The sequence below is a fragment of the Hemicordylus capensis genome, chromosome 2 (genome assembly GCF_027244095.1).
Source record: "Hemicordylus capensis ecotype Gifberg chromosome 2, rHemCap1.1.pri, whole genome shotgun sequence".
Taxonomy (NCBI): Eukaryota; Metazoa; Chordata; class Lepidosauria; order Squamata; family Cordylidae; genus Hemicordylus; species Hemicordylus capensis.
The window spans coordinates 227,005,130-227,028,455 of NC_069658.1; the positions used below are offsets into that span (position 1 = coordinate 227,005,130).

The 23,326-nt window shown below is 46.8% G+C and overlaps 1 protein-coding gene and 1 pseudogene across 6 annotated transcripts in view; both read left to right on the forward strand.

Moving 5' to 3' along the window:
* The window catches only part of LOC128347025 (zinc finger protein 208-like), a 50,578-nt pseudogene that overhangs the window by 12,811 nt on the left and 14,441 nt on the right, over positions 1 to 23,326 (forward strand).
* The window catches only part of LOC128347016 (zinc finger protein 345-like), a 75,476-nt gene that overhangs the window by 846 nt on the left and 51,304 nt on the right, over positions 1 to 23,326 (forward strand). For 2 of the 6 annotated variants that reach the window (XM_053300983.1, XM_053300988.1), the window contains exons 1-2: positions 3,557 to 3,715; positions 4,362 to 4,980. In XM_053300983.1, the coding sequence (XP_053156958.1) occupies positions 4,576 to 4,980 (405 nt within the window). In that variant the 5' untranslated portion in view covers positions 3,557 to 3,715; positions 4,362 to 4,575. Of the gene's footprint in view, positions 1 to 358; positions 621 to 1,253; positions 1,395 to 3,556; positions 3,716 to 4,361; positions 4,981 to 23,326 lie in introns of those variants that run through there. The other 4 variants (XM_053300984.1, XM_053300985.1, XM_053300986.1 and 1 more) reach the window with 4 other exon arrangements.

The following is a 23,326-nucleotide window of genomic DNA, read 5'->3' on the forward strand; positions in this document are numbered from 1 at the left end:
CACTGAGGTTGTGAGTCGATTTTGGAAAAATCAGCATTGAACCAGTTTCGATATACCGTTGAGAGCAGAGCTGACTAGTTCAAATTAACTTTCCGTTTGGTTACCAGGAAATTGTGTCATTTTATAGAGTGGGTAAAAACATATGTAACACACAATAAGTATATGTCTAGATTATCTCATACAAAAGGGGGGGTGGAGCCAAGTAGTCTACAAATGTGTTTATTGTGTAAATCGAACACATTTCTGGTAACACAAATGCTGCCAGGATGGATCTACAAGACATTTTTCCAATGACCTGCAACTAGTGTTCCCTGGAACAGGATTCCCAGATGTTGACTACAATTCTTATCATCCGCAGCTCCATTGGCCTTTTGCTGAGGGTGATGGGATGCCCTGTTACGCCATTCAATGACCAGGCCTGCAGGCAGGTCTTCACCTGGTTCTCCAACCCAACAAATGACCAGTCTGCATGCCTGGAGTTAATGTGGGGGCAGGGGCGAGGGTGAGCAAGGCAGTTGGGACAGGGCAAGAAGAATGGGAAGGAGCGACCCCTGTGGCCCATCTTCAGACTTCCTGCCCCACCGGTAAGCCACCGTGATGGAAGAGTGTCGTAGATTAAGGTGCTCATTTATTATTATTTTTTCATTTTATTTAAAATTTTCTTTTTATTTAAAATATTTCACACCTGCAGTTTGAAAGGGAAAGAAATGTTGCATGTAATGTTTCAGATGGATCACAACTGAGGCAGAGGAGTCTCCATTGGGACCCACTGGACTTAATGCTCACCTCTTAGAACCTACTCTAAGTGTGTCCTTGTTGGTTCCTAGTGTCTCCTCATCCCTCCTGCCTGGAAACTGCAGTGCTGCTCTCTGGCCATCTGCTGTAGTGGCAGCATCCCTAATTCTCCTTGAAGGACACTGGGGGGGGGGGCATAATAAAGGGACCTCTGTACCTTCAGCGGAGGCTGCAGCATAGGCGGTGAGGTGGCAATGGAGACAGCGGAGGTGGCGGAGGGCAGTGGTGGGGGCACTCCAAGCCCCTCACTGGGCTCCCAAATGACAGCCCAAGCCAGCCACCCAATGCCGGTGCCTCGCTGCTAAAGATACGGAGGCCCCTTTCTTACGACACCCCACACCCCTGGCACGACTCCCCATTACAAGTGTACCTGAACTGGCCTGCAAGCCAGTTCTTAGAATTGGGGCCGGTCCTATTCAAACTTTTGACTGTGCGGAAGCGGTTCAAACTCATACCGGTCAAACTGGTTCAGTTCAATTTAAACCTCGGTTCGAATCGAGCAGCCAGCTCGCACTTCCCTACAGGAGATCAGATGAGCAATTTTGCTTCTCCATTTGAAGATCCCTGATGCCTCAGTACAACTGGTTTGTAAACATAACGTGAGCGAAGGGAAAGAGAGAGACTTGGACACCTGAATGGATGCAGATCAAGGTTGTGGGATCTTCCACTTGTCAGGCTGCCCGGGCAACTCTGTGGCAAAGAACAGGGCTCGTTTGATCTAAATTAGTGATATAATCTGAAGGGGGGAGTGCGTTTATTGTACGGGAGAATATATTTTGTTTTGTTGTATTTATATACTGCCCTTTCTAAAGTGGCTCAGGGCAGTTTACGCGAAAATAAAAAATACCTAACAATTAAAATAAATCATTTAAAAGCAGATAAAAATTATCTTTGAAACTAAATATCACTAAAGGCCAGGCTAAAAAGATGGGTCTTTAAGGCTCTCCTGAAGGCCCCCAAAGAAGATAATCACCTTATAACCATGAGGAGCACATTCTACAACATAGGGGTGTCAACAGAGAAGACCGTATCCCAGGTCACCATGAGATGAACCCATGGCACCAGAAGATGGACCCCTCCTGATGATCTCAATTAGCAGTGGGGTTCTTGTAGAGAAAGGCTCTCTCTCTCTCAAGATGTCATCCTGCCCTCCCTCACTGAGTATTAGTGATATCAACCAGGCCAACTCCAACAACTCCCTTCAAGATTAGATCAGCCATGGATCCAAAAAAACAGGAGGTAGGCTGTACCACTCCAAAAAAACTTGCCCACATCCTCAGGAGTCACAAACTGAACCTCATCCAATCTAATCCCCCAAGAAGGAAATATTGTAGTCCAGATCAGCCCAAATGCAAGATATTTTATCTGCAAAAAGAAATCTCTGAATGTGTCACAGTGAGACATTGTGTCTGGAAACAGATTTGAAACAGAAGGGGCTTGAGTTAAACCCCTAACACCTTTCCCCATCAAAAACATAAGGAATTGTGTGACTGTCTTGAGGAAGTATTCTTCAAGTTGAGAAATTTCCTGTGCTTTATGTTCAAGCCTTCCTTGCCCCACCCCTTATCAGTGAGTTCCATTAGCACCTCACATCTGGTTATCTGTTAAGTGTCCTCTGACTCTATGGACATTCCCCTCCACTGAGTTACATTGAGGCAGCTTTTGGTGGGGATTGCCTTCTTGAGTTTTTTCCCACTTCAGGTTTTTGTGAAACCAATGTATCTGTGGGTATTCATAAGGACCATAACATTTCCAGCTCCTTTGGAAACAGATATAAGATTATTCATATGTATATGCTGCTGCTATTCAGGAGAATACTTCTCAGTGCAAAGAAAAAAATGACTCCCTGTCCCAAAGGGGCTCATAGTCTACTCTAAATAAAAAACAAATGGGAGACAGCACACGGCAGACCTTGGAAAGATGCTGGGTTGGCTTGTACAGAGACAGCTCCTCTCCCACTGCTCTGTTTTTAAGAAAGCCACCACTTACAAATTATTCTTTCTCTGAGGGCCCTGCAAAATCTAGAGAGCCAGCATGGTGTAGTGGTTAGAGTGCTGGACTAGGACCGGGGAGACCTGAGTTCAAACCCCCATTCAGCCATGATACTCGCTGGGTGACTCTGGGCCAGTCACTTCTCTCTCAGCCTAACCTACTTCACAGGGTTGTTGTGAGGAGAAATTAAGTATGTAGTACACTGCTCTGGGCTCCTTGGAGGAAGAGCGGGATATAAATGTAAAATAATAATAATAGAGGCAATCAGAACATACATATATATGGCCCGGTATGTTATATCCCTCATTTTTTTTCCAGTAGGGATTCTTCCTCCCCATTTTTATCTTCACATCCGTCCTGTGAGCTAGGTTAGGCTGAAGTTCAGCAGCTGAACTGAAGTCACCCCTGGACTTCATGGCTGAGTGGGGAAGAATGTGAACCCACTCAGGGAGGTACAGAGTGCAGGATAAAACTGGAGGACCACAATCCCTGCCTACTGGAGTAGTTCAGTCTTGTTTATTTCAGTGTCTTGTTCCCTGCCGCTGCTGCTGCTCATCTTTGAGTCATCTCCATCCACCACAATTTGGAAACTCCAAACAGACATGCAGAGAATTGCAGGGTATCATAAAAATAAAGACCTTTTAAAGCCTAATTCTTTGGGGAGGGGGATCATGATTGCGTTTAATTGTCAAAATAGGGGGCCGGGGGCCGGGCCGGGCCAGAGCGCGGATGCTTTAAGTATCTCTTGCAGTGGTCCAGGCTGCGCTCTCAGAGGGACGAGGCGGTTGAGGGGTTAAAGGGAGCGCGTGAAGACTCCTAGAGGGGCCCGGGGAGGGGCTGAGTATCCGGCCCGCCTTGACTCTGCCCCAAAGGACCCTCGCTCGCAGCAGCAGAAACGGCCTCAAGCGTGTTGCGGAGTGGCCGGGAGGTCAGTGCAACGTACTGTGGGGTGTAGCTGGGAAGGAGACAGAGCGTCCGCAGAGGGGGCTGAGCCTGCTGGCAAATGGCAGATCATGTCGGACTGGAGCAAGACAGTCCCCAGATGCAAAGGCAGGGAGCGGGTCTGCCCGTGGGGAGCTTCGTTTCCTTCCCCAGCAGAGTCAGTCCTCCAAGGGGTGATAAAGCGAGAGAATTGAGGGGGCTGAAGCAGGGACTGTGCTGCCTTGGGACACCCCCTTCCTGGGCAGCCCCTGGTCCTTGGGAGAAGGTGGCCAGGGTGTTTGTCCTCCATCTGGGATGTGGGCAGAGCAGGGAGCATATGCGGTGCAGCAGAAGGTGCCAGACAGGAAAGTGGGGAGGGAGAGCTCTGTTGGAAGTGGGGAGAAGAAGCAGGGCTTGGATCTCTGAATCCTACCCATGTGGACAGTCTCTGCTGTTTGTCAAGAGTGAGCCACTCTCCTTTGCAACTTTGAACCCAGAATTTCTAGCAGGCCCAGCAATAGTGACAGGGGAGCTCAAGGGTGGGCAGGGAGACAGAGGGGGTGACAGCCCAGTGGCCAGAGTGCTTTGGGGAGATTTGGCCAGTGCTTGCTCCCCCACACCCAAATCTTGAAATATGTCTGATTTTCTTACAGGGAGAAACTTTGGCCACTAGCTAGAATCACCCACATATGCAGAATATTCCAACCAGCTGCATTACATGATTTAATACTGCAGGAAAGGAAGGGGATTGGAGTAAATCAGCTCACTGGCCAGGAGGAATCTTGAATTAAGAGAAAAATCGGCTGGAGAGCAAGGAGAGCTTTGGGTATTCCTGGATGCTGCCTTCTTCTGCACAGCAGAGCAAAGATGGAAGAAGAAGGCTGCGTGTACCCTAGAGTAGTTAGAGGGGGTGAGGTTGGAAGCAGTGGGGAATTCTTGGACAAAATTAAGCACAAGATTCGAGAAGAGGATACTGCCAGCTCCGAAGCACAGCGCCAGCACTTCAGGCAGTTCTGCTACCAGGAGGCTGAAGGACCCAGAGAGGTTTGCAGCCGACTCCACAGCCTTTGCTGTCAGTGGCTGAAACCAGAAAGACACACAAAAGCTCAGATGCTGGACCTGGTGATCCTGGAGCAGTTCTTGGCTATCCTGCCCTCGGAGATGGTGAGCTGGATCAGAGAGTGTGGAGCAGAGAGCAGTTCCCAGGCAGTGTCCCTGGCAGAAGGTTTCCTCCTGAGCCGGGCAGAGGACAAGAGGCAGGCACAGTGGCAGGTGAGAGCATCTTTCTAATTCTGGTAAGTCCCATGGTCTGGAAATGGAAACAAAACTGTTCTAGAAATTCCACCTGATAGCCCAGTTTTTTGGGGGAATCATTCCAGAAAATGTTGTCCCAAGCTCCTTTCTTTAGATTGCACTGTATCTTGATGATAATTTAAAAAATGTATATCTCATCTTTTGATTCAAAATCAACACAAGTAGCTAACAAATGTATTAAAACAGCAGTACAATTAGTGCAAATCAATCAAGACAAATAAAAAAGGAGCCTCTGCTAAATCATCCACAAGACCTACTGTTGTCATCAAACTGGTTTGAAGTGTGTTACCTCCCAAAGCCCCTGAAATGAAGCTGCCTTTGCCTGAAAACCAAGAGAGATGGAGCAGAAGGAACCTCCCAGGGCTGGAGATCCACCCCCTCAGTGCTATTGCTGAGAAGGCCCTGTCCTAGCCACCTTAACTTTCGTCCGGGTAGTTCCAGGGCTAAACAGATGTGTGGCGTGGTATCCTAAGCATCTCCACTGGTTGCCCAGTTTTTTCTGGAAATCATCCAAAGAAGGGATGTCTCAAAGCCTGTAGGCCAGGGGTTCCAGATGCCTGTGGGGAGCAGAAGGTGCTTGGAGACGACAACGCAAGCCACAGAGGGACGAGAAATGGAAAGCACCTTTCAGCTGCACCATCTTCTTCCCCTTTCTATTTCATAAGGACATAAGATTTTGGTTTTTTTTAACTTAGCTTTTTATTTGTATGTTAAATTGTGTACACTGCCTAGAGATGGACATATCAGGTGGTATATAAGTATGCTGGATGGATGGATGGATGAATGGATAGATAGGAGCCCTGCTGGATCCAGCCAAGACCTGTCTAGTCCAGCATCCTGTTTCCCACAGTGGCCCTCAGACACTTCTGGGAAGAGATGCCCCTTCTCTTGTTCCCTTGCAACTGGTATTGGGAGCCCTTGAGTCTGAAGGTAGCCTGTACTAATAATCCAGTCCTTGGATCCCACTGTAGACCTGGCTGGCCTTGAAGTGTACAGGGAGTTGAGGAGGTAGCTGGAGTGCATGGAGACTGAGGCAGGCTGTCCTTGCCCTTGGCCTGCACTGCTGCTCCCTTATCTGCCTTCCCTTCCTTGCCTGGGCGGGATCATAGGAAGCTGCCTTATACCAGGTCAGGCCATTGGTCCATCCTGCTCAGTATTGTCAGCCACTCTCCAAGTCATCAAGACTAGTCGCCATTTTGGATAGGAGTCCCTCCCAGTCCTACACAGAGATGCTGCCGGGGAGTGAACCTGGGACCTTCTGCATGCAAGCAACTGCTCTGCCCTTGAGCTATGGCCCTGCCCCCTGATACCTTATCAGCAGACGGTCATCACAGGGAGTAGTCACCCATTCAGATGCCTGCCAGAGTGGACCCTACTTAGTGAAGGGGACAATTCCTGCTTGCTGCTGCAAGACTAGCTCTCCTCTCTTTGCTCCCCTTTCAGAAGCAGGAGGCAGAATGGACAGAGAAGGCCCCATCAAGCCCCATGCTGAGGCTGCTGTGCAAGAACATCACAGAGGAACACAAGAGAGGGGCCCCCTTGCTGGGTAAGGATGGAAGGCACAGAGTGCAGCTTGGTCTTTCCCTTCTAAATATCCCTGAAATCGGGGGCTGCTTGTACGCTCCTCTTGGGGCTTGAGGGAATTGGGGACAGGACACTCTTCTCCAGCCTCTATAATGTTTTTTTAAAAAGATTTTTTTACCCAACAGGATGGCATTTTAAATACTAAAGATAATGATATAATAGACTCATTTGTAAATAAGTGAGTTCTGTTTGTTAATTTTATAATTCCCCTTTAAAAAAATCATTCACTATTATATGCTGTTCTCCATGTTTCAAAGAATGTTTTGTGTTTTCATTTTTGTCTGAAGATTTGTCTGAATAGTCCCTTTTTTTTCTTGCGACTTCGTAAATCTATAAACCTTCAGTTTAAATTGAGATTTATGCTGCTTACATTTTCACTCATGCCTTTCAAAGAATGGAAATGGCAAGTTAAGGTGAACACAAGAACAGCCCTGCTGGTTCATGCCCGAGGCCCATCTAGTCCAGCATCCTATTTTGCCCCAATATACATCACTTTACACTCACTGACATGGAACCACAGTTGCCATTTTGTCACCCACTGCTAATAAAACTGCTAATGTTATAATGCCCTTATACAAAACTATGCTGAGGCTACACTTGGGAGTATTGTGTACAATTTTAGTTACCACATCTAAAAAAGGACACTGTAGAACTGGAAAAGGTGCAGAAGAGGGGAACCAAGATGATGATCAGGGGCCTGGAGCACCTTCCTTATAAGGCAAGGCCACAACACCTGGGGCTTTTTAGTTTAGAAAAAAAGACGACTGCAGGGAGTCATGATAGAGATGTATTATTTGCCTGTATTTGCAGTTTTATTTTCAATCCCTTTCCTAAGGATTCCAAGCATGGAATTTTCCCTTTCCACAGCTGCCATACACCAAGTGGACAGTTCCAATGGTCTATCTCCTACAATCCCAAGATCCCTCTCCTGATCATTCACTGACGCTCAGACCCCATCAGCCTATATGTGAAGTTGGGGACTTTTGCCCCAATATACATCACTTTAAAGTCCCCAACTTCACATATAGGCTGATGGGGTCTGAGCTGTCAGTGACTGATCAGGAGAGGGATCTTGCGATTGTAGGAGATAGACCATTGGAACTGTCCACTTGGTGTATGGCAGCTGTGGAAAAGGAAAATTCCATGCTTGGAATCCTTAGGAAAGGGATTGAAAATAAAACTGCTAATACAGGCAAACCTCATTATGCACAGAACCACTATTTGCAGTTTGGCATATCTGCAGATATCAGATACCTAACCTCCTTATCTGCGAATATGATACCTGGAGACTCACAGAGCATTGGTAGGGCACTTAATCTGGTCCATTTGGGGGGTGATTTTTGAGGGATTTTTTTGAAATCTGGGAACCTAACCCCCATGATCCTATTGACTTCAGTTACTCATTATCTGCAGGGAACATAACCCCCATGGATAATGAGGTCCACCTGTATCATAATCATCTCCATTTACACACATGAGTTCAAGATGAGCAATAGGTGAACAGTCTAGTTATTGTTCTCCCTGCCTCCTCCCCTTCCCATCCATTTTCCTAGCACAAGTGCAACACCCAAAGCAGTCTTCTACCCACACCCTTCTGCACATCTACTCCTGATTACCTTCACATTGTCCAGGAAGGCCAACACAGAGAATCACTTAGGGAAGGCTGAGAGTCCTGAACAAGAAAAAGGAATTATAATCACCATGGAGCTCATGACCGCACACTTGAGCTAGGAGTCAACCAAGAAGGAAGCACTGCAAGTTGTTGCCTGGGGTGTTTATTATTATTATTATTAATAATAATAATAATAATAATAAATTTAAAAAAATTAATTACTATACCGCCCTTCCAAAAATGGCTCAGGGTGGTTTACACAGAGAAATAATATATCAATCAGATGGATCCCTGTCCCCAAAGGGCTCACAATCTAAAAAGAAGCACAAGATAGACACCAGCAATAGTCACTGGAGGTACTGTGCTGGGGGTGGATAGGGCCAGTTATTCTCCCCCTGCTCAATAAAGAGAATCACCACATTAAAAGGTGCCTCTTTGCCAAGTTACCAGCCAGGTCCCCAATTGTTATGCATGGGTCACAGCAGAAGACCACAGCTAGACCAGCCAGCCTCTGCCCTCCCTGTTTTGAAACGGTTGCATTGGCTGCTGATACGTTTCCAGGCAAAATACAAAGTGCTGGTTATTAGGTCCTAGTTATCTTAGAGAGCGCCTTCTTCTGCATGATCCCCATCGCGCACTGACATCATCTGAGGAGGTCCGTCTTCAGTTACCACCAACACATTTGATGGAGACTCAGAGGCAGGCCTTCTCTGTAGCTGCTCTTGGGCTGTGGAATGCACTCCCGGCAGAAATCCACAATCTCTGAGTTCATTATTGGCCTTCAGGAGAACCTGAAAGACCTATCTGTTTGGCCTGGCCTTCCAGGGTTTTTTAACTGTTTTTAAACCGTAGCAGTTTGGCCTGGTTTTCCAGGGTTTTAAAAACTATTTTAATTGTTTTAATAATGGTTTTATGTTGTTTTTACAGTTTTTGATTTTAATACTGAATTGGTTTTTGTTTTGTTTTAATGTAAACCACCCTGAGCCATTTTTGGTAGGGTGGTATAGAAATCTGATAAATGAATATTAAATAAATAAATTAGACTTTCAGCAGGGAAGTCCCAGCCAGGAAGCAAAAGGTGGGGGCAAGGGAGGAGGCCCCTGATATATGAGCTGCCCCACTGCACGTGCTCCTTGTGCCACATTGATAATCTGGCTTTGGAAGGAATGTCCAGTGAACAGAACAGAAAAGACATTTCTAGTACAGAACCAGTGCCTAGAAGCAAATAAGACAGGTGCAATTTATACAACATGTTTTTGTATGAAAGCTTAAAGACTCCCCATGTGCTCTCTCTCGCTCGCAGGTGGCAGAATGGCCTTAGTGCCCGATTTTAAATTGATCCCTCTTTGTACTGGAGCTGGAGAAGCTACTGTGTGTCCTCCTCAGGTAAGGAATAGGTCACTCATTGGGGTCATTGCTTCTCACTGATCAGCATTTGATAGGATTTTTGACAAGGTTTTCCTTGTTCAGAATAACCTTGTTCAGAATAACCTTTCTGAATAACCACAAGGTGAAACCGAGGATGAGTTGCAGAAGGAACTCTGGATTCCACAGTCTCAGGATAAGTGTGGAATCATTTCCTTTTCCGGACAAAGCACTTTGCACATGCTTAGGGACATCTCTCTCTCTCTCTTTTTAGTATACTTCCCTTCAACAGCACATGCCCCTTCTTCAAAGCAGCTGTCCTTGTCTTTATTTTTTATTTTAAAATATTTATACCCCACCCCTACTGCTACATAGTGTATACAGAGTACACTACTACTTGGAGTGGTTCACAACATTAAGAAAATAGATACAGTGTAAAAAAGATTAATAAAGTTAAACAAGTCTGATCTTGTTAAAAGACTAGACTAAAACCACATTTAAAATTTTTAAAAGGTTCCAAATGAAAAGTTATTAATAAAAAGCTAAAAACAGAACTGTCAAAAACTAAAGAACCTACCAGATATAAGCAGCAGATAACATGTTTAAGAGCCTCTTTAAAAAGATGAGTTTTTAATTGTTTCTTAAAAACACAGAGGGAGGGAGCATGGTGAAGCTCTTTGGGAAGGGCGTTCCAAAGCTGAGGGGCCACAACTGAAAAGGCCCTTTCTCTAGTCACTGCGAACCAGGTCTCTGTAAGAGGTGGGGCCTTGAGGAGAGCCTGAGATACTGAGTGGAGGGCCCTGGCAAATTCATACGGGCGAATGCAATCCAAGTACCCTGACTCCAAGCTATATAGCGCTTTAAAGGTCAGGACTAGCATCTTTAATCCAGACCAGCAGTGGACTGGTAACCAATGTAGCTGCCTCAGGCTAGATGCAATACTCACGAAGTATCCTTGCAGCAGCATTCTGGGCCAGCTGAAGCTTACAAACCATCTTTGAGGGCAGCCCCACTTAAAGTGCATTGCAGTAGTCCAATCTGGATGTCACCAAAGCATGGCTGACTGAGGTCAGGTCCAATTTCTCCAAGAAGGGTCACAGCTGGCTTATGAGCCATAGGTGGTAAAAGCACCTCTGCACACTGCTGCCACTTGTGCCTCCAAGGACAGTGTCCGGTCCAGAAGCACCCCCAAGCTGCGGATTATGTCTTTCAGAAGAAGTGTGACCCTATCCAAGAACCAATTTACCTCACCACTCAGTTTTAACAACCCAGAGCACTTCCATCTTATCTGGGTTACGTTTCAGCTTGTTTGCCCTCATGCAGTCTTGAACAGCCTCCAAACCCTGGTTCAGAACATCCACTGCCTCCCTGGTGTCTGCTGATTTAAAAGATAGGTAGAGCTGGATGTCATCAGCATATTGATGGCACCTCAGCCCACACCCACGGATGACCTCTCCCAGAGGTTTCATGTAGATGTTGAACAGCATAGGGGACAGAATAGATCCCTCTGGCACCCCCAAAGGCCAAGAGGTGGAGCAGGCATTCCCCAGCACCCTCCAGGTATGAGTGGAACCACTATATAACCTTGCTTCCAAGACCCAGAGAGACAATCTAGAAGGATACCATGGCCAATGGTATCGAAAGCTGATGAGAGGTCCAGGAGAATCAACAGAGTCACACTCCCTCTGTCTATCTCCCGGCATCAGTAATCCACCAGGGTGACCAAGGCAGTTTCCATCCTGTATCCAGGCCGGATGCCAGACTGGAAAGGATCTAAATAATCAGATTCATCCAGGGCGGCCTTTAGCTGAGATGCCACCACGCTCTCCAACACTTTGCCCAGGAGGGGGAAGTTAGAAACTGGTCCAAAGTTATTTAAATCATCTGGGTTTAATGAGTGAGGGCTAAAGACCACCTCCACCCTCAAAGGCAGGATTCCTCTGAGTACCAGTTACAGGGGAGTAACAGCAGGAGAGAGGGCATGCCCTCAACTCCTGCCTGTGGCTTCCAGTGGCATCTGGTGGGCCACTGTGCGAAACAGGATGCTGGACTAGATGGGCCTTGGGCCTGATCCAGCAGGGCTGTTCTTATGTTCTTATGAGTGCTTTTTTAAGGAAGGGAGTCTAATGACTGCCTCCTTCAGCTGAGGGGGCACCACCCCCTGCTTCGAAGAGGCATTCACCACCCCCACCACCCAGTCCCTCCCTAGCAGCCTTCACCAGCCATAAAGGGCAAGGGTCAAGCACATGTAAACCGCCTGAGCCATTTTTGGAAGGGTAGTATAGAAATAAAATAAATACGTGGTAGGCCTCAGCCTTCCAAGCAGCCTGTCCACCTCCTCAGGCAAAACAGTCTTAAAACTATCCAATATAACAAGACCAGATGGTGCATTGGTAACATCCAGTTCTGGTGCCACAAAAACTTTAGTATCCAATCAGAACGGATATGAGTGATTTTTTCCTGCAACCTTTAATGCAAATTGATCACAGTGGGCTGCCGAGGATTCTGTTTGATAGTCTTTAGGGCTCTTATCAAGGAGGCCCTGAACCACTAAAAAAACCCATGCTGGATTACATTGAGCAGAAGCGATGGTGGAAGAGATGTAGGATTTCTTTGCCACCATCACCACCGTAGAATAGGGCTGTGGAAGGGCTTTCTCTGTTGCTGCCCCTTCACTTTGGAATTCTCCCCCCCACAAAAAAATAATAATAATTGGTCTGCCTCCTCTCTTTCAGCCTTTAAAACTTTATTGAAGACATTTCTTTTCCACCAGGCATTTGCCCTTTAATTTTTTTGTTTTTATTTTTGTTTTGTTTTGTTTGTTTTTAAAATCTCAGATGCTGTTCTTGTTTGTACACCACCCTGAGTCGTGTGGATTGGGCGGTATATTAAATCTCTTAATAAATAAATAGAATAGGCCCTAATATGGGCTCTGGCCTGTATTCGGTCACATTCATTTTGAGTTTTCTCCCAACAGTGCTCAAGCTAGCTACCAGCCTCCTTCATTGTCCTTACAGAGGTTTTGTTTTTTAAAAAGAAATGGTGAAGAGCAAAAGCGCTTGTGAGCTCACCCTTCTACCAAGTTGACTGTGCAGCAGGGAAATGCTTGACTAACAAGCAGAAGGAGTTGAAATAGACCTGACAGCAAACTTTACCTTAGGAGGGGCACACTCAGCTGGGAAAGTGCTTGTTTGCTTGCCTATTTTCTTCCAGACAAATGCTTGTCTTCCCTGATGCTTCAGGCAAATAGGCAGTTAGCTCACCTTTCAGCCTCCTTTCAGCTTGTGAGCAAAAATGTGTTTATAAAAGAAATTATTGATGAGAAAAGAGTGGTGTGTATGTGTATGTTTCCTTTTTTCAGAGTCCAGTGTCCTTTGAGGAGGTCGCTGTGTATTTCACGGAGGGGGAATGGGCTCTGCTGGATCCTGGCCAAAGATCTTTGTACAGGGAAGTCATGCTGGAGAATTATGGGATGGTGGCCTCTCTGGGTAAGGACCCATTCAGAGGCCAACCTTTCTTATTCAACCTAAGCAGGATCTAAACAATTCTCACTGCATGTTAACCTACCTAATGGGGTTATTGTGAGGAAAACCATCCATGCATCAACTGAGTAAGCATATCATTTAGTGAGAGGTTGGGGATGGCACTTAATTTGGTGGTGGTGGGGAGTCCCACTTGCTATGTTATAAGAACTCTGGAATGGCTGGGCAGAGTTTATAAGACTAAATATATATCCTGTTCTTCCTCCAAGGAATCCAGAGCAGTACACATGGATGGTTTTCCTCACAACAACCCTGTTAGGTAGGTTATCATGCAGTGAGTTGCTTCATCCAAATTGCCCCTCAAAGCACGGATAAAATACTATTTTAAAGTAAAGTTAAAGTAGTATCCCCTAACTTTCCATACCAACTATAACTGGAGATACACAGTCCTTTTTTTTCTGAAAGGAAGAAAGAAATTACCAGAATTCATGTTTAATAACTCCTCGGGGAAGGGAGCAATTGTAATGAAAATTGCTAATTAAATGAAAACAATTAACATGTTTCCGATGACCTGCAGATACCAGATTTTGCATGGACAATCCTGCCACTTAAATTAGCTGAATGCACTATGTTTTAACCAGAATATGTTCAGAGAAAAGTTGAATTTTCTATTTTATTTTATTTTATTTGTATTTGTTTGGCATTTTTAGGAGAAATTCTGAATACAGGAAAACCTCAATATTTGCAGGGGTTCCTTTCCACATTACAACTGCAGATACAGAATCTGTGAATGTTGATGCATTGGGGCAGTGGGGGGTTAGGTTCCCGGATTGGGGGATTAGGTTCCCAGATGTGGCGGTGGTACCTTTAAAACCGCCACTGTATGTCGGGGATGGCTGTGGAGGCGGGTGCAGTGGCGAAGGCAGCAGTGAGGACTCCTCCCTCCCAAGCTCTCTTCCAGCTGACTACATGGGCACTCTGAATCCCGTTTTGGGCCTCTCTGAGCACATGCACATGCTCAGAGAGGCCCGAAATGGGATGCAGAGCGCCCGCTCAGTCAGTTGTAAGAGAGCTTGGGAGGGAAAAGGAGTCCCCGCTGCCGCCTCCGCTGCCATCCCCACCGCACAGCGGAAGTTTTAAAAAGGTACCGGGGAGGGAGAGGGTGTTCCCGCTGCTGCCTCTGCTATCCCTGAAGCCATCCCCGCTGCAGAGCGGTGGTTTAAAAAAGTGACTGCGCTGCCGCTCCAACCCGCAGATACACGAGTTGCATGGGGTATTTTTTTCGTGTATGCCAAAGTCGTATGTCTATTCCCTGACCGTGGATACGCGAAACTGCGAGTGTTAGGAGAGGAGAGCTGGTCTTGTGATAGCAAGCATGGCTTGTCCCAGGGGCGGAGCTACCATTGGTGAACGGGTTCAAAGAACCCGGGCCACGCCCAATCAGAGGCCACGCTTCGCGGCCCCGACACGTATCCCCATCTGACGTCAGACGTGGGGGTAGTAGTTTAGCTCCCGAGTGGGGGCCATGCAGCCCCTTCGGGAGCTAAACTAAGGCTGGTGCTGCGTTTGCAGCGCCAGCCAGGAGTGGCTCTTCCCTGAAAAGGCAGGGAAGAGCCGCTCCTGGGCTGCACTGCGAAAGCAGCGCCAGCCTTAGCTTAACTGCTGAAGGGGCCATGTGGCCCCTTCAGCAGTTAAACTGCAACTCCCAAATGGAGCCTCAAGGCTCTGTTTGGGAGCCAGACCACGCCCCCCCCGCATCTGACATCAGACGCGGGGGTGGGGTTAGCGGGGGCACTCGTCGCGGCCGCACACGGGCCGCCAGCAGTCCCGCTATGCCCCTGACTTGTCCCCTTAGCTAAGCAGGGTCCCCTCTGGTTGCATTTGAATGGGAGACCACATGTGAGCACTGTAAGATATTTCCCTCAGGATGGTACCGCTCTGGGAAAACCAGAACGTTTCAAGTTCCCTCCCCGGCAGCATCTCCAAGATAGGGCTGAGAGAGATTCTGGTCTGCAACCTTGGAGAAGCCGCTGCCAGTCTGTGTAGACAATACTGAGCTAGATAGACCAATGTGTCTGACTCAGTATATGGCAGCTTCCGATGTTCCTAAGGTTGACATGAGGAGAGCTGGTCTTGTGGTAGCAAGCATGACTTGTCCCCTTAGCTAAGCAGGGTCCACTCTGGTTGCATATGAAAGGGTGGCTAGAAGTGTGAGCACTGTAAGAGATTCCCCTCAAGGGATGGAGCCGCTCTGGGAAGAGCAGAAGGTTCCCAGTTCTCTCCCTGGTGGCATCTCCAAGATAGGGCTGAGAGAGATTCCTGCCTGCAACCTTGGAGAAGCCGCTGCCAGTCTGTGAAGACCATACTGAGCTAGATAAACCAATGGTCTGACTCAGTATATGGCAGCTTCGTATGTTCCTAACCCACGGATAACTAGGTATAGTCATTATATGTTAACTGTTATATGATGCCTGTATAGTCATCATGTGATAACAGTTAACAATTCCAAAACAACATCAACCCCTCTTTCTTCCTCCCTTCTCCTTCACGCACTCGCAGCGCCTTCTTTCTTCCTCCTCCTCCTCCTCCTCCTCCTCCTCCTCCTCCTCCTCCCTCTTTCTCTCACCCTTCTGTTCTTCCTCTCTCTCCCCTCTTCCGGCCTCTTCTCTTCCCTTGCCCTCCACTCACTTATCCCCAGATAAGGTGTCCCGTGCAGCCTTATGCCTCTCCCCTCTTTCGCCATGATGCGGGGCGGGGGGTGGGAGGGAGGGAGAGCATGCCAGCAGTGGGAGGAAGCCAGCCAGCAGCCCCAGATGGCAAGAAATGTTTCTGCTTCAGTGCATGGGGTGGGAGGAAAGGAATACCAGCAATGGGTGGAACAAAGGCACCAGCCAAGTGGGAAGGGATGTGTGCGGTGGGGAAGGGAAGAAACGTGATGGCGGCAGTGGCTTACCCTAGATGGGGGAAAGGTGCAGAGTCTCAGCCTCTGAGAGTCAGTGGCTGCCCCCGGCCACAGACTCTTGCCTGGCTGCTTGGGGCCCCACACTCTCATGGCTCCCTCCTGCTACTGCTTCTGGGTGGCCCTGGCTTGCTCTCGTCCTCCCTCGTCGCCTCATGCGTGCCACGTGACTCCACGGTGAGGTGGCGGCCAGTGTGCAAGTGCACGCACACAGTGCAGCGCCCGGGCTTGAGGAGGAAGAGAGTGATCAGGGCAGGCTGCTTGGCCAGTGTGCCATCACAGGGCCTGTCCGAGAGTGGGGCTGCGGGCAATCTCCCTGCTTGCTCTGCTTAAAGGAAGGCCCTATCCCTGTGACAGGGATTCTCAGGTGTTGTTGACTACAACTCCCATAATTCCCAGCCAAAGGCCATTGCAGCTGAAGATGATGGGAGTTGTAGTCAACCCCTGGGAAAGCCTATCACAGGGAACACTGGTGGTGTGCAGCTTTCTGCCTCTGTTAGAGGTTGTTGATTTTTATCCACAATAGGTAAAACAGCAGAGCACTAAGGAAGTAGCAGGTAGCATTGTAGCAGAGGATGGTTTGGATATTGCAGCTATTTAGAGAAAACACATGGAGATCCTTGTGTGACTAAACACTAAACATTTATTGGTTAAATACACTTAGACAGGAAAGATCTATCTCTAATCTAAAGGACTACATAGTGGATAGGTAAGGAGAGAGAGAGAGCGATGTTTCCATCTGCTCTCTAGGAGGAAAGGAAAGGATTGTGACTCAGCACAGGAAGTGCTGCAGAGTCAGTTCAGGGGTCAGAGTAGGGACAGATAGGGAGACCCTGACTCACGGTCTCTACTCCCAATGCCCCTAGTGGTCATTAGAACAGTTGGTGCAAAAGGTCGATGCACTGGAAGTTCATCTCCAACAGCCTCAGGGTCAAATACAGCAGTACAAATGCTGTTGTGGTGCTGGGCCCACTGGCATCTTTCCTCCGGTGTCTGGGGGCACCTTGCAGGCAGAAGTCTCGGCTGGCCATCTCCTGTCCACATAATGTCTCCTTCAAACCAGGCTCTGCAGCTGCTGTTCTGCTCTGCCCCTCTCCTGCCTTCCCTCTTGGCTTTAAGACTAGAAGGCTCTACGCACAAGCAGTGTGTAGAGCCGAAAGAGGTTCTGCGGGGAGAGAGGGCTTGACCCACTCTCAGATGATCAGGGAAGCCTCCTGGGGCGGGTGGATTGCCCACCCAGACGAGCAATGACTGCGTGGTGCATTCCTGGGTCCCCCTCCCCGAGTGTGTCCTCTGTGGCTGCAAGCAGCCTCAGCAGACCCCCAACGCCCCCCCCCCCCAAGTTCCCACTTGCTCCATTAACCTCATTTAAGGGGGAGGACATTTTGGTGGGCTTGCCGCCAGGAGCCACACAGCTCCAGTTGCTGCACACGAGCAGCAGAAAACAGGCTGGGCTCCCTTAGCCCGGTTTCTGCTGCTTGTGAGAATCACCTCTAGATCTTTCTCTTCCCAGCTTCCTCCCTTCTCCCTGGTATCCATACAGCCACTCAACTAGGAATATACAAAGCTGCTTTCTACCGAATCAAGACCATTTGGTCCAGTATTGTCTACACCAGGGATTCTCAATGTTGGGTCCCCAGATGTTATTGGACTTCAACTCCCATAATCCCCAACCAAAGTCCACTGGAGCAGGGGATTATGGGAGTTGAAGTCCAATAACTTCTGGACACCCAACATTAAGAACCCCTGGTCTACACAGACGGGCAGCGGCTTCTTCAAGGTTACAAGCAGCAGTCTCTCTCAGCCCTATCTTAGAGATGTCATGGTGGGAACTTGGATCCTTCTTCATGCAAGCATGCAGAAGCTCTTCCCAGAGCAGCCCCCCTCCCCTAAGGGGAATATCTTGCATTGCTTTCACATACGGTCTCCCATTCAAATGCAAACCAGGGCAGGCTCTGCTTAGCAAAGAGACAATTCAAGCTTGCTACCTCAAGGCCAGCTCTCCTCCCTCTACTTCCCACCCCATTCCGGATACACTCCGTCCCAGCTGGCCATATGCCAGATAAAAGTTCATTTCGCTCCTCTAGAAGTGATTAGACTGTCCAAGATATGATGTTCTCCATTGCCAAAAGATGCTGAGACAAATAAGAAGGAAGCCTCTTCTCAACTGTCCAGGCAAGGATACTTATCCATTAGGCTTAGCAAAGTGCATTCCATTCCATGACCAAGTCAAAAAGCAGACGGAAAAGGGGGGCAAGGGACCATGCTGTTGAATAATTTCTCATTTATACTAATCATCAGGATTCTCCTTTTATTTGAGCAGGTGACAGGAGCAACGTGGAAAATTCTGTGGGGGAACAAGAGTTGCTTTTGGGAAAGACCAGTCATGAAATGGAGGAAGAGATCTACAGAGGTCAAGAGGAACCAAGGAGGCAGGGAGGGATCCAAGCAGGTTTCCTAGAAATTCCAGCCCATCGAAAGAATCCCAATGGAAAGGGAATAAAAACGCAGCCTGTATGTGTGAAACCACTGAGTAGTAAGTCGAGCCTCGACACATACTGTAGAACCACAATGAAAAAGAAGCCAAATCTATTCTTAGAACAGGGGAAGAGCTTCAGTCAGAACTCATGGCTGCTTTCCCATCAAAGTGTCCAGACAGCGGGGCATGCTGCTGGGAATGGAGAGGAATCAGAGATGCAGGACAGAAACCCAATGGAGATTTCAAGGGATGGACCTGATGCTTGTCAGAGAGAGGATTTCCAACTCATCTCTAGAGTACAAGACAAAAAGAAAGGAAAGGGAAAGTGCCGTGGACAGGAAAACATCTCTAGTAGTAGTTTAAAACTTAAGTCATATAAGAGGATCCACATACAATACAAATGTTTGGAGTGTGGAAGATGCTTTAGTCGGAGCTCAAACTTATCAACCCATCAAAGGATCCACACAGGGGAGAAACCATATCAGTGCTCAGAGTGTGGAAAGAGCTTCAATCATAGCTCAAGCCTTAATTCCCATCGAAGAACACACACAGGGGAGAAACCATTTAAGTGCCTGGAGTGTGGAAAGAGCTTCATGAGCAGCTCGCAACTTATTAAGCATCAATGGATCCACACAGGGGAGAAGCCATTTAAATGCCTGGAGTGTGGAAAGAGCTTTGGTCGTAGTGAACACCTTACTATCCATCAGAATCCATACAGGGGAGAAACCATATGAATGCTTGGAGTGTGGAAAGAGCTTTGGTCGTAGTGAACACCTTACAATCCATCAAAGAATCCACACAGGGGAGAAACCATTTAAATGCCTGGAGTGTGGAAAGAGCTTCAGACAGAACATCCAACTTACTTCCCATCAAAGAATCCACACAGGGGAGAAACCATTTAAATGCCTGGAGTGTGGAAAGAACTTTAGTCACAGCTCAAACTTTAGTACCCATAACAGATTCCACAGAGGGGAGAAGCCATATAAATGCCTGGAATGTGGAAAGAACTTTGGTCGTAGTGATCAGCTTACTATCCATCAAAGCATGCACACAGGAGAGAAACCATTTAAATGCCTGGAGTGTGGAAAGAGCTTCAGCCAGAACACGCAACGTACGTCCCATCAAATAATCCACACAGGGGAGAAACCATTTAAATGCCTGGTGTGTGGAAAGACCTTTAGCCAGAACACCCAACTTACTTCCCATAAAAGAATCCATACAGGGGAAAAACCATTTAAATGCCTGGAGTGTGGCAAGAGCTTTAGTCACAGCTCAAACCTTAGTACTCATAAAAGATTTCACAAAGGGGAGAAGTTGTATAAATGCCTAGAGTGTGGAAAGAGCTTTGGTCGTAGTGAACACCTTACTATCCATCAAATAATCCATACTGGGGAGAAACCATTTAAATGCCAGGATTGTGGAAAGAGCTTTGGACGTAGTGCATATCTTAGTATCCATCAAAGAATCCACACAGGGGAGAAACCATTTAAATGCCAGGATTGTGGAAAGAGCTTCAGCCAGAAAACACGACTGACTTCCCATCAAAGCATCCACACAGGGGAGAAGCTATTTAAATGCCTGGAGTGTGGAAAGAACTTTATAAGCAGCTTGAAGCTTACGAACCATCAAAGGACCCACACAGGTGTGAAATCTTTTAAATGCCTGGAATGTGGCACGAGCTTCAGTCACAAGTCAGCCTTTAGTATCCACCAAGGAATCCACACAGGAGAGAAGCCATTTAAATGCCTGGAGTGTGGAAAGAGCTTTATCCGTAGTGAGCACCTTACTATCCATCAAAGAATCCATACAGGGGAGAAACCATATGGATGCCTGGAGTGTGGAAAGAGCTTCAAATGCAGCTCAGCTCTTTCTAGGCATCACAAAATCCACACAGGTGAGCATCCTTTTACATGCCAGGAGTGTGGAAAGAGGTTCATCAAGAAGACAGACCTCAGTAAGCATCAAAGAGTTCACATAATGTGCACCGATTTGGTTGAAATTATTTAGGCAGGAGTAAGGACCTTGCATCCCATGCAGGGGAGATACATCTTGTGATTGGTTTGGCCTCACTGTATTCTTTGTTGCTGTTCTTTAGAACTCTTAAGCGACCACTGATGTACCGGTTCCACAGGAATATGAACATGGCCCAGGATTCCCCACATGTGGAGTCAGATGGCAATCCAGAACATGGAAACTGCAATTATTGGCCACAATCATCCAATCGTATTTCATTTCTCAGAGGAATCCATTGATTCACTTTGGAACATAACATATTGAAGGGAAACCCCAAACAGGCATTGGGGTGTATTTTCAGTCTTTGATGCCCCATCTTTCAAACAACAGGCTTATCATTTTTTCACATCCAATTTTCTGTCCATTTGGTGGAAACTCACATTAGCCATATCTTCTCCTTTTGGTGAAACAGATCACATCAACTTTGACTTAAGATTGTTTTTATAGTACAACCAGCTGACCGGGCACATAGCATCTGCGGCCCTAGTTCGACTCTTTCCCCCTCCTTTCAGCCCCTTCTCCCAGCGGGCATCTCTGACGCCCACCCGGCCCGCTTCTCTCTCCCCCCACCCCCGCTCATGGTTTCTCCTGCCGCCGCCTCTTCCTGGCGGCCCAGCCACTGCTTGAACCCGACGGGTGCGCAGGCCACCACCGACTCCTCACTGCGGCCGCCGCCATTTCCCCCAGCAGCAGCTCAACGGCCTCCTGCCACGCGTGAGCTCCTGCCGCCTCAGCCTATCAGGTGCCTCCGCCGCCCAGCCAATCAGCATTCTAAAGGCGCACCCAGGAGGATTATATAGAGAGAGGATTAATTATTTTAAAATGTTAACAGTTAAAACATAATAGATCAAATTAAAATACCTATAAAAACTACCAAAATCTAAAAGAGATGTCTAGTTGTTCCCTGAAAGGGATGGAGCAGCTCTCATCTCAACAGGAAGTATGTTCCACTGCTCTGGGGCAACTACGAAGAAGGCTCTCCTTTGAGTCGTCACCAGATGAGCTGGCGGCACCCTCAGACGAACCTCCCCTGAAGATCTTAATAGGTGGCAGAGTTCATGATGAAGAAAGTGTTCTCTTAAATACCCTGGGCAATACCCAGCCCTTTGTATTTTGCCTGGAAACCTGCAGTTCATTTAAAACCAGAGGGATAGAGTCTCTTTGGGATGTCCCGGAGACCAATCTGGAAGCAGCATTCTGCACCAATTGCAGCTTCCGGACTACGTACAAGGGCAGCCCTACATAGAGTACATGCCTTGTTGAAACAATCTTTATATTTAAGTGTTGTGTCCTTTCTGATAATTTTTGATTTGGCCAGTTTGGATGGTTACAATTCTTCTTCAGTGTTATGTTTAAAGAGTTATAAAATTAAAACCTGCTCATGTATGGATATCTTCATATGCATTTTAAAATATTAGCTGTTTTGTTGTTTTTGGATTTTTGGCTAACATTTATTTATTCGTTTGTTCGTTCGTTCATGCATTCATTCATTCAATTTCTATACCGCCCTTCCAAAAATGGCTCAGGGCGGTTTACACAGAAAAATAATAAATAAGATGGTTCCCTGTCCCCAAAGGGCTCACAATCTAAAAAGCAACATAAGATAGACATCAGCAACAGTCACTGGAGGTCCTGTGCTGCAGGTGGATAGGGCCAGTTACTCTCCCCCTGCTAAATAAAGAGAATCACCACGGTAAAAGGTGCCTCTTTGCCAAGTTAGCAGGGGTTAGCCAAGAGGCACTTTTTAAAGACATGATTTTCTTACATATAGCAGTGGGAGAGCCAAGTTTTCTATCCCAACCTAGTACAACATCCCTCCAGTGTTGTTGTTGCTGCTGCTGGTGGTATCTACCTCCTATTTCCTTCTAGACTGTGAGCCCTTTGTGGGTAGTGAATTGTCCTTTTAAATTTATGTTTCTATGTTAGCCACTTTGAGCACTTTGGAAAGCAGTATATAAATGTTAGTGATAGTACAGACACACTGTCTGGGACTTGCCCAAGATTGGGACTGGGAGATTACTATTTAGATAGATAGATAGATAGATAGATAGATAGATAGATAGATAGATAGATAGATAGATAGATAGATAGATGTTACAATTAACAGTAAATATGTTTGTGACCCTTTTATTTCCTTTTATACGACAAATATTTATATACCGCATTTCAACAGAAGTTCCCAAAGGGCTTAGATATATATAAATAGATAGATATAAATAAATAAAATGACTCCCTGTCCCCAAAGGGCTCACAATCTAAAAAAAGAAACCAAAAAACAGACACCAACAACAGCCACTGGAGGGATGCTGAGGGATGTTTTATACCCTTTATATATATTTTTCAGTGCTAATTTGAGAGTCAAACTCTAATTCTGGTATTGTGCTGGAGTGGTAATGTAGGGAGAAGCAGTTTAAATTTTGAACCAAAGAAAATCATTTTATTGTGGTACAATAGCTTCAGTAGTTTCTATGCTCAGCAATATAGGGTCACACATGAAATGGTTTCTGGAACAAAGAAACATTAGTATTTACTTGCTACTCAGCACATCACTTCTTATATTTCAATCTGGTATTCAAAGTTCTGGTACTTATATAAGATTGTTTCAGTGTGTCAATAAAGGCTTTACTGTAAAGATACTGAGGTGTCTATTAAGGTAAAACAAGCTTCTTTAGATTTTCAGGACACAACCTCGCTGGTTGTATTATCTGTGTATTGAACCATAGACTCCCAGAATTCACAAAGTGAAAGTCAAGATTGATTTCCAGAGATATTCCCAGGTGTCTACACCCTACCCACCAGCCTCTCAATTC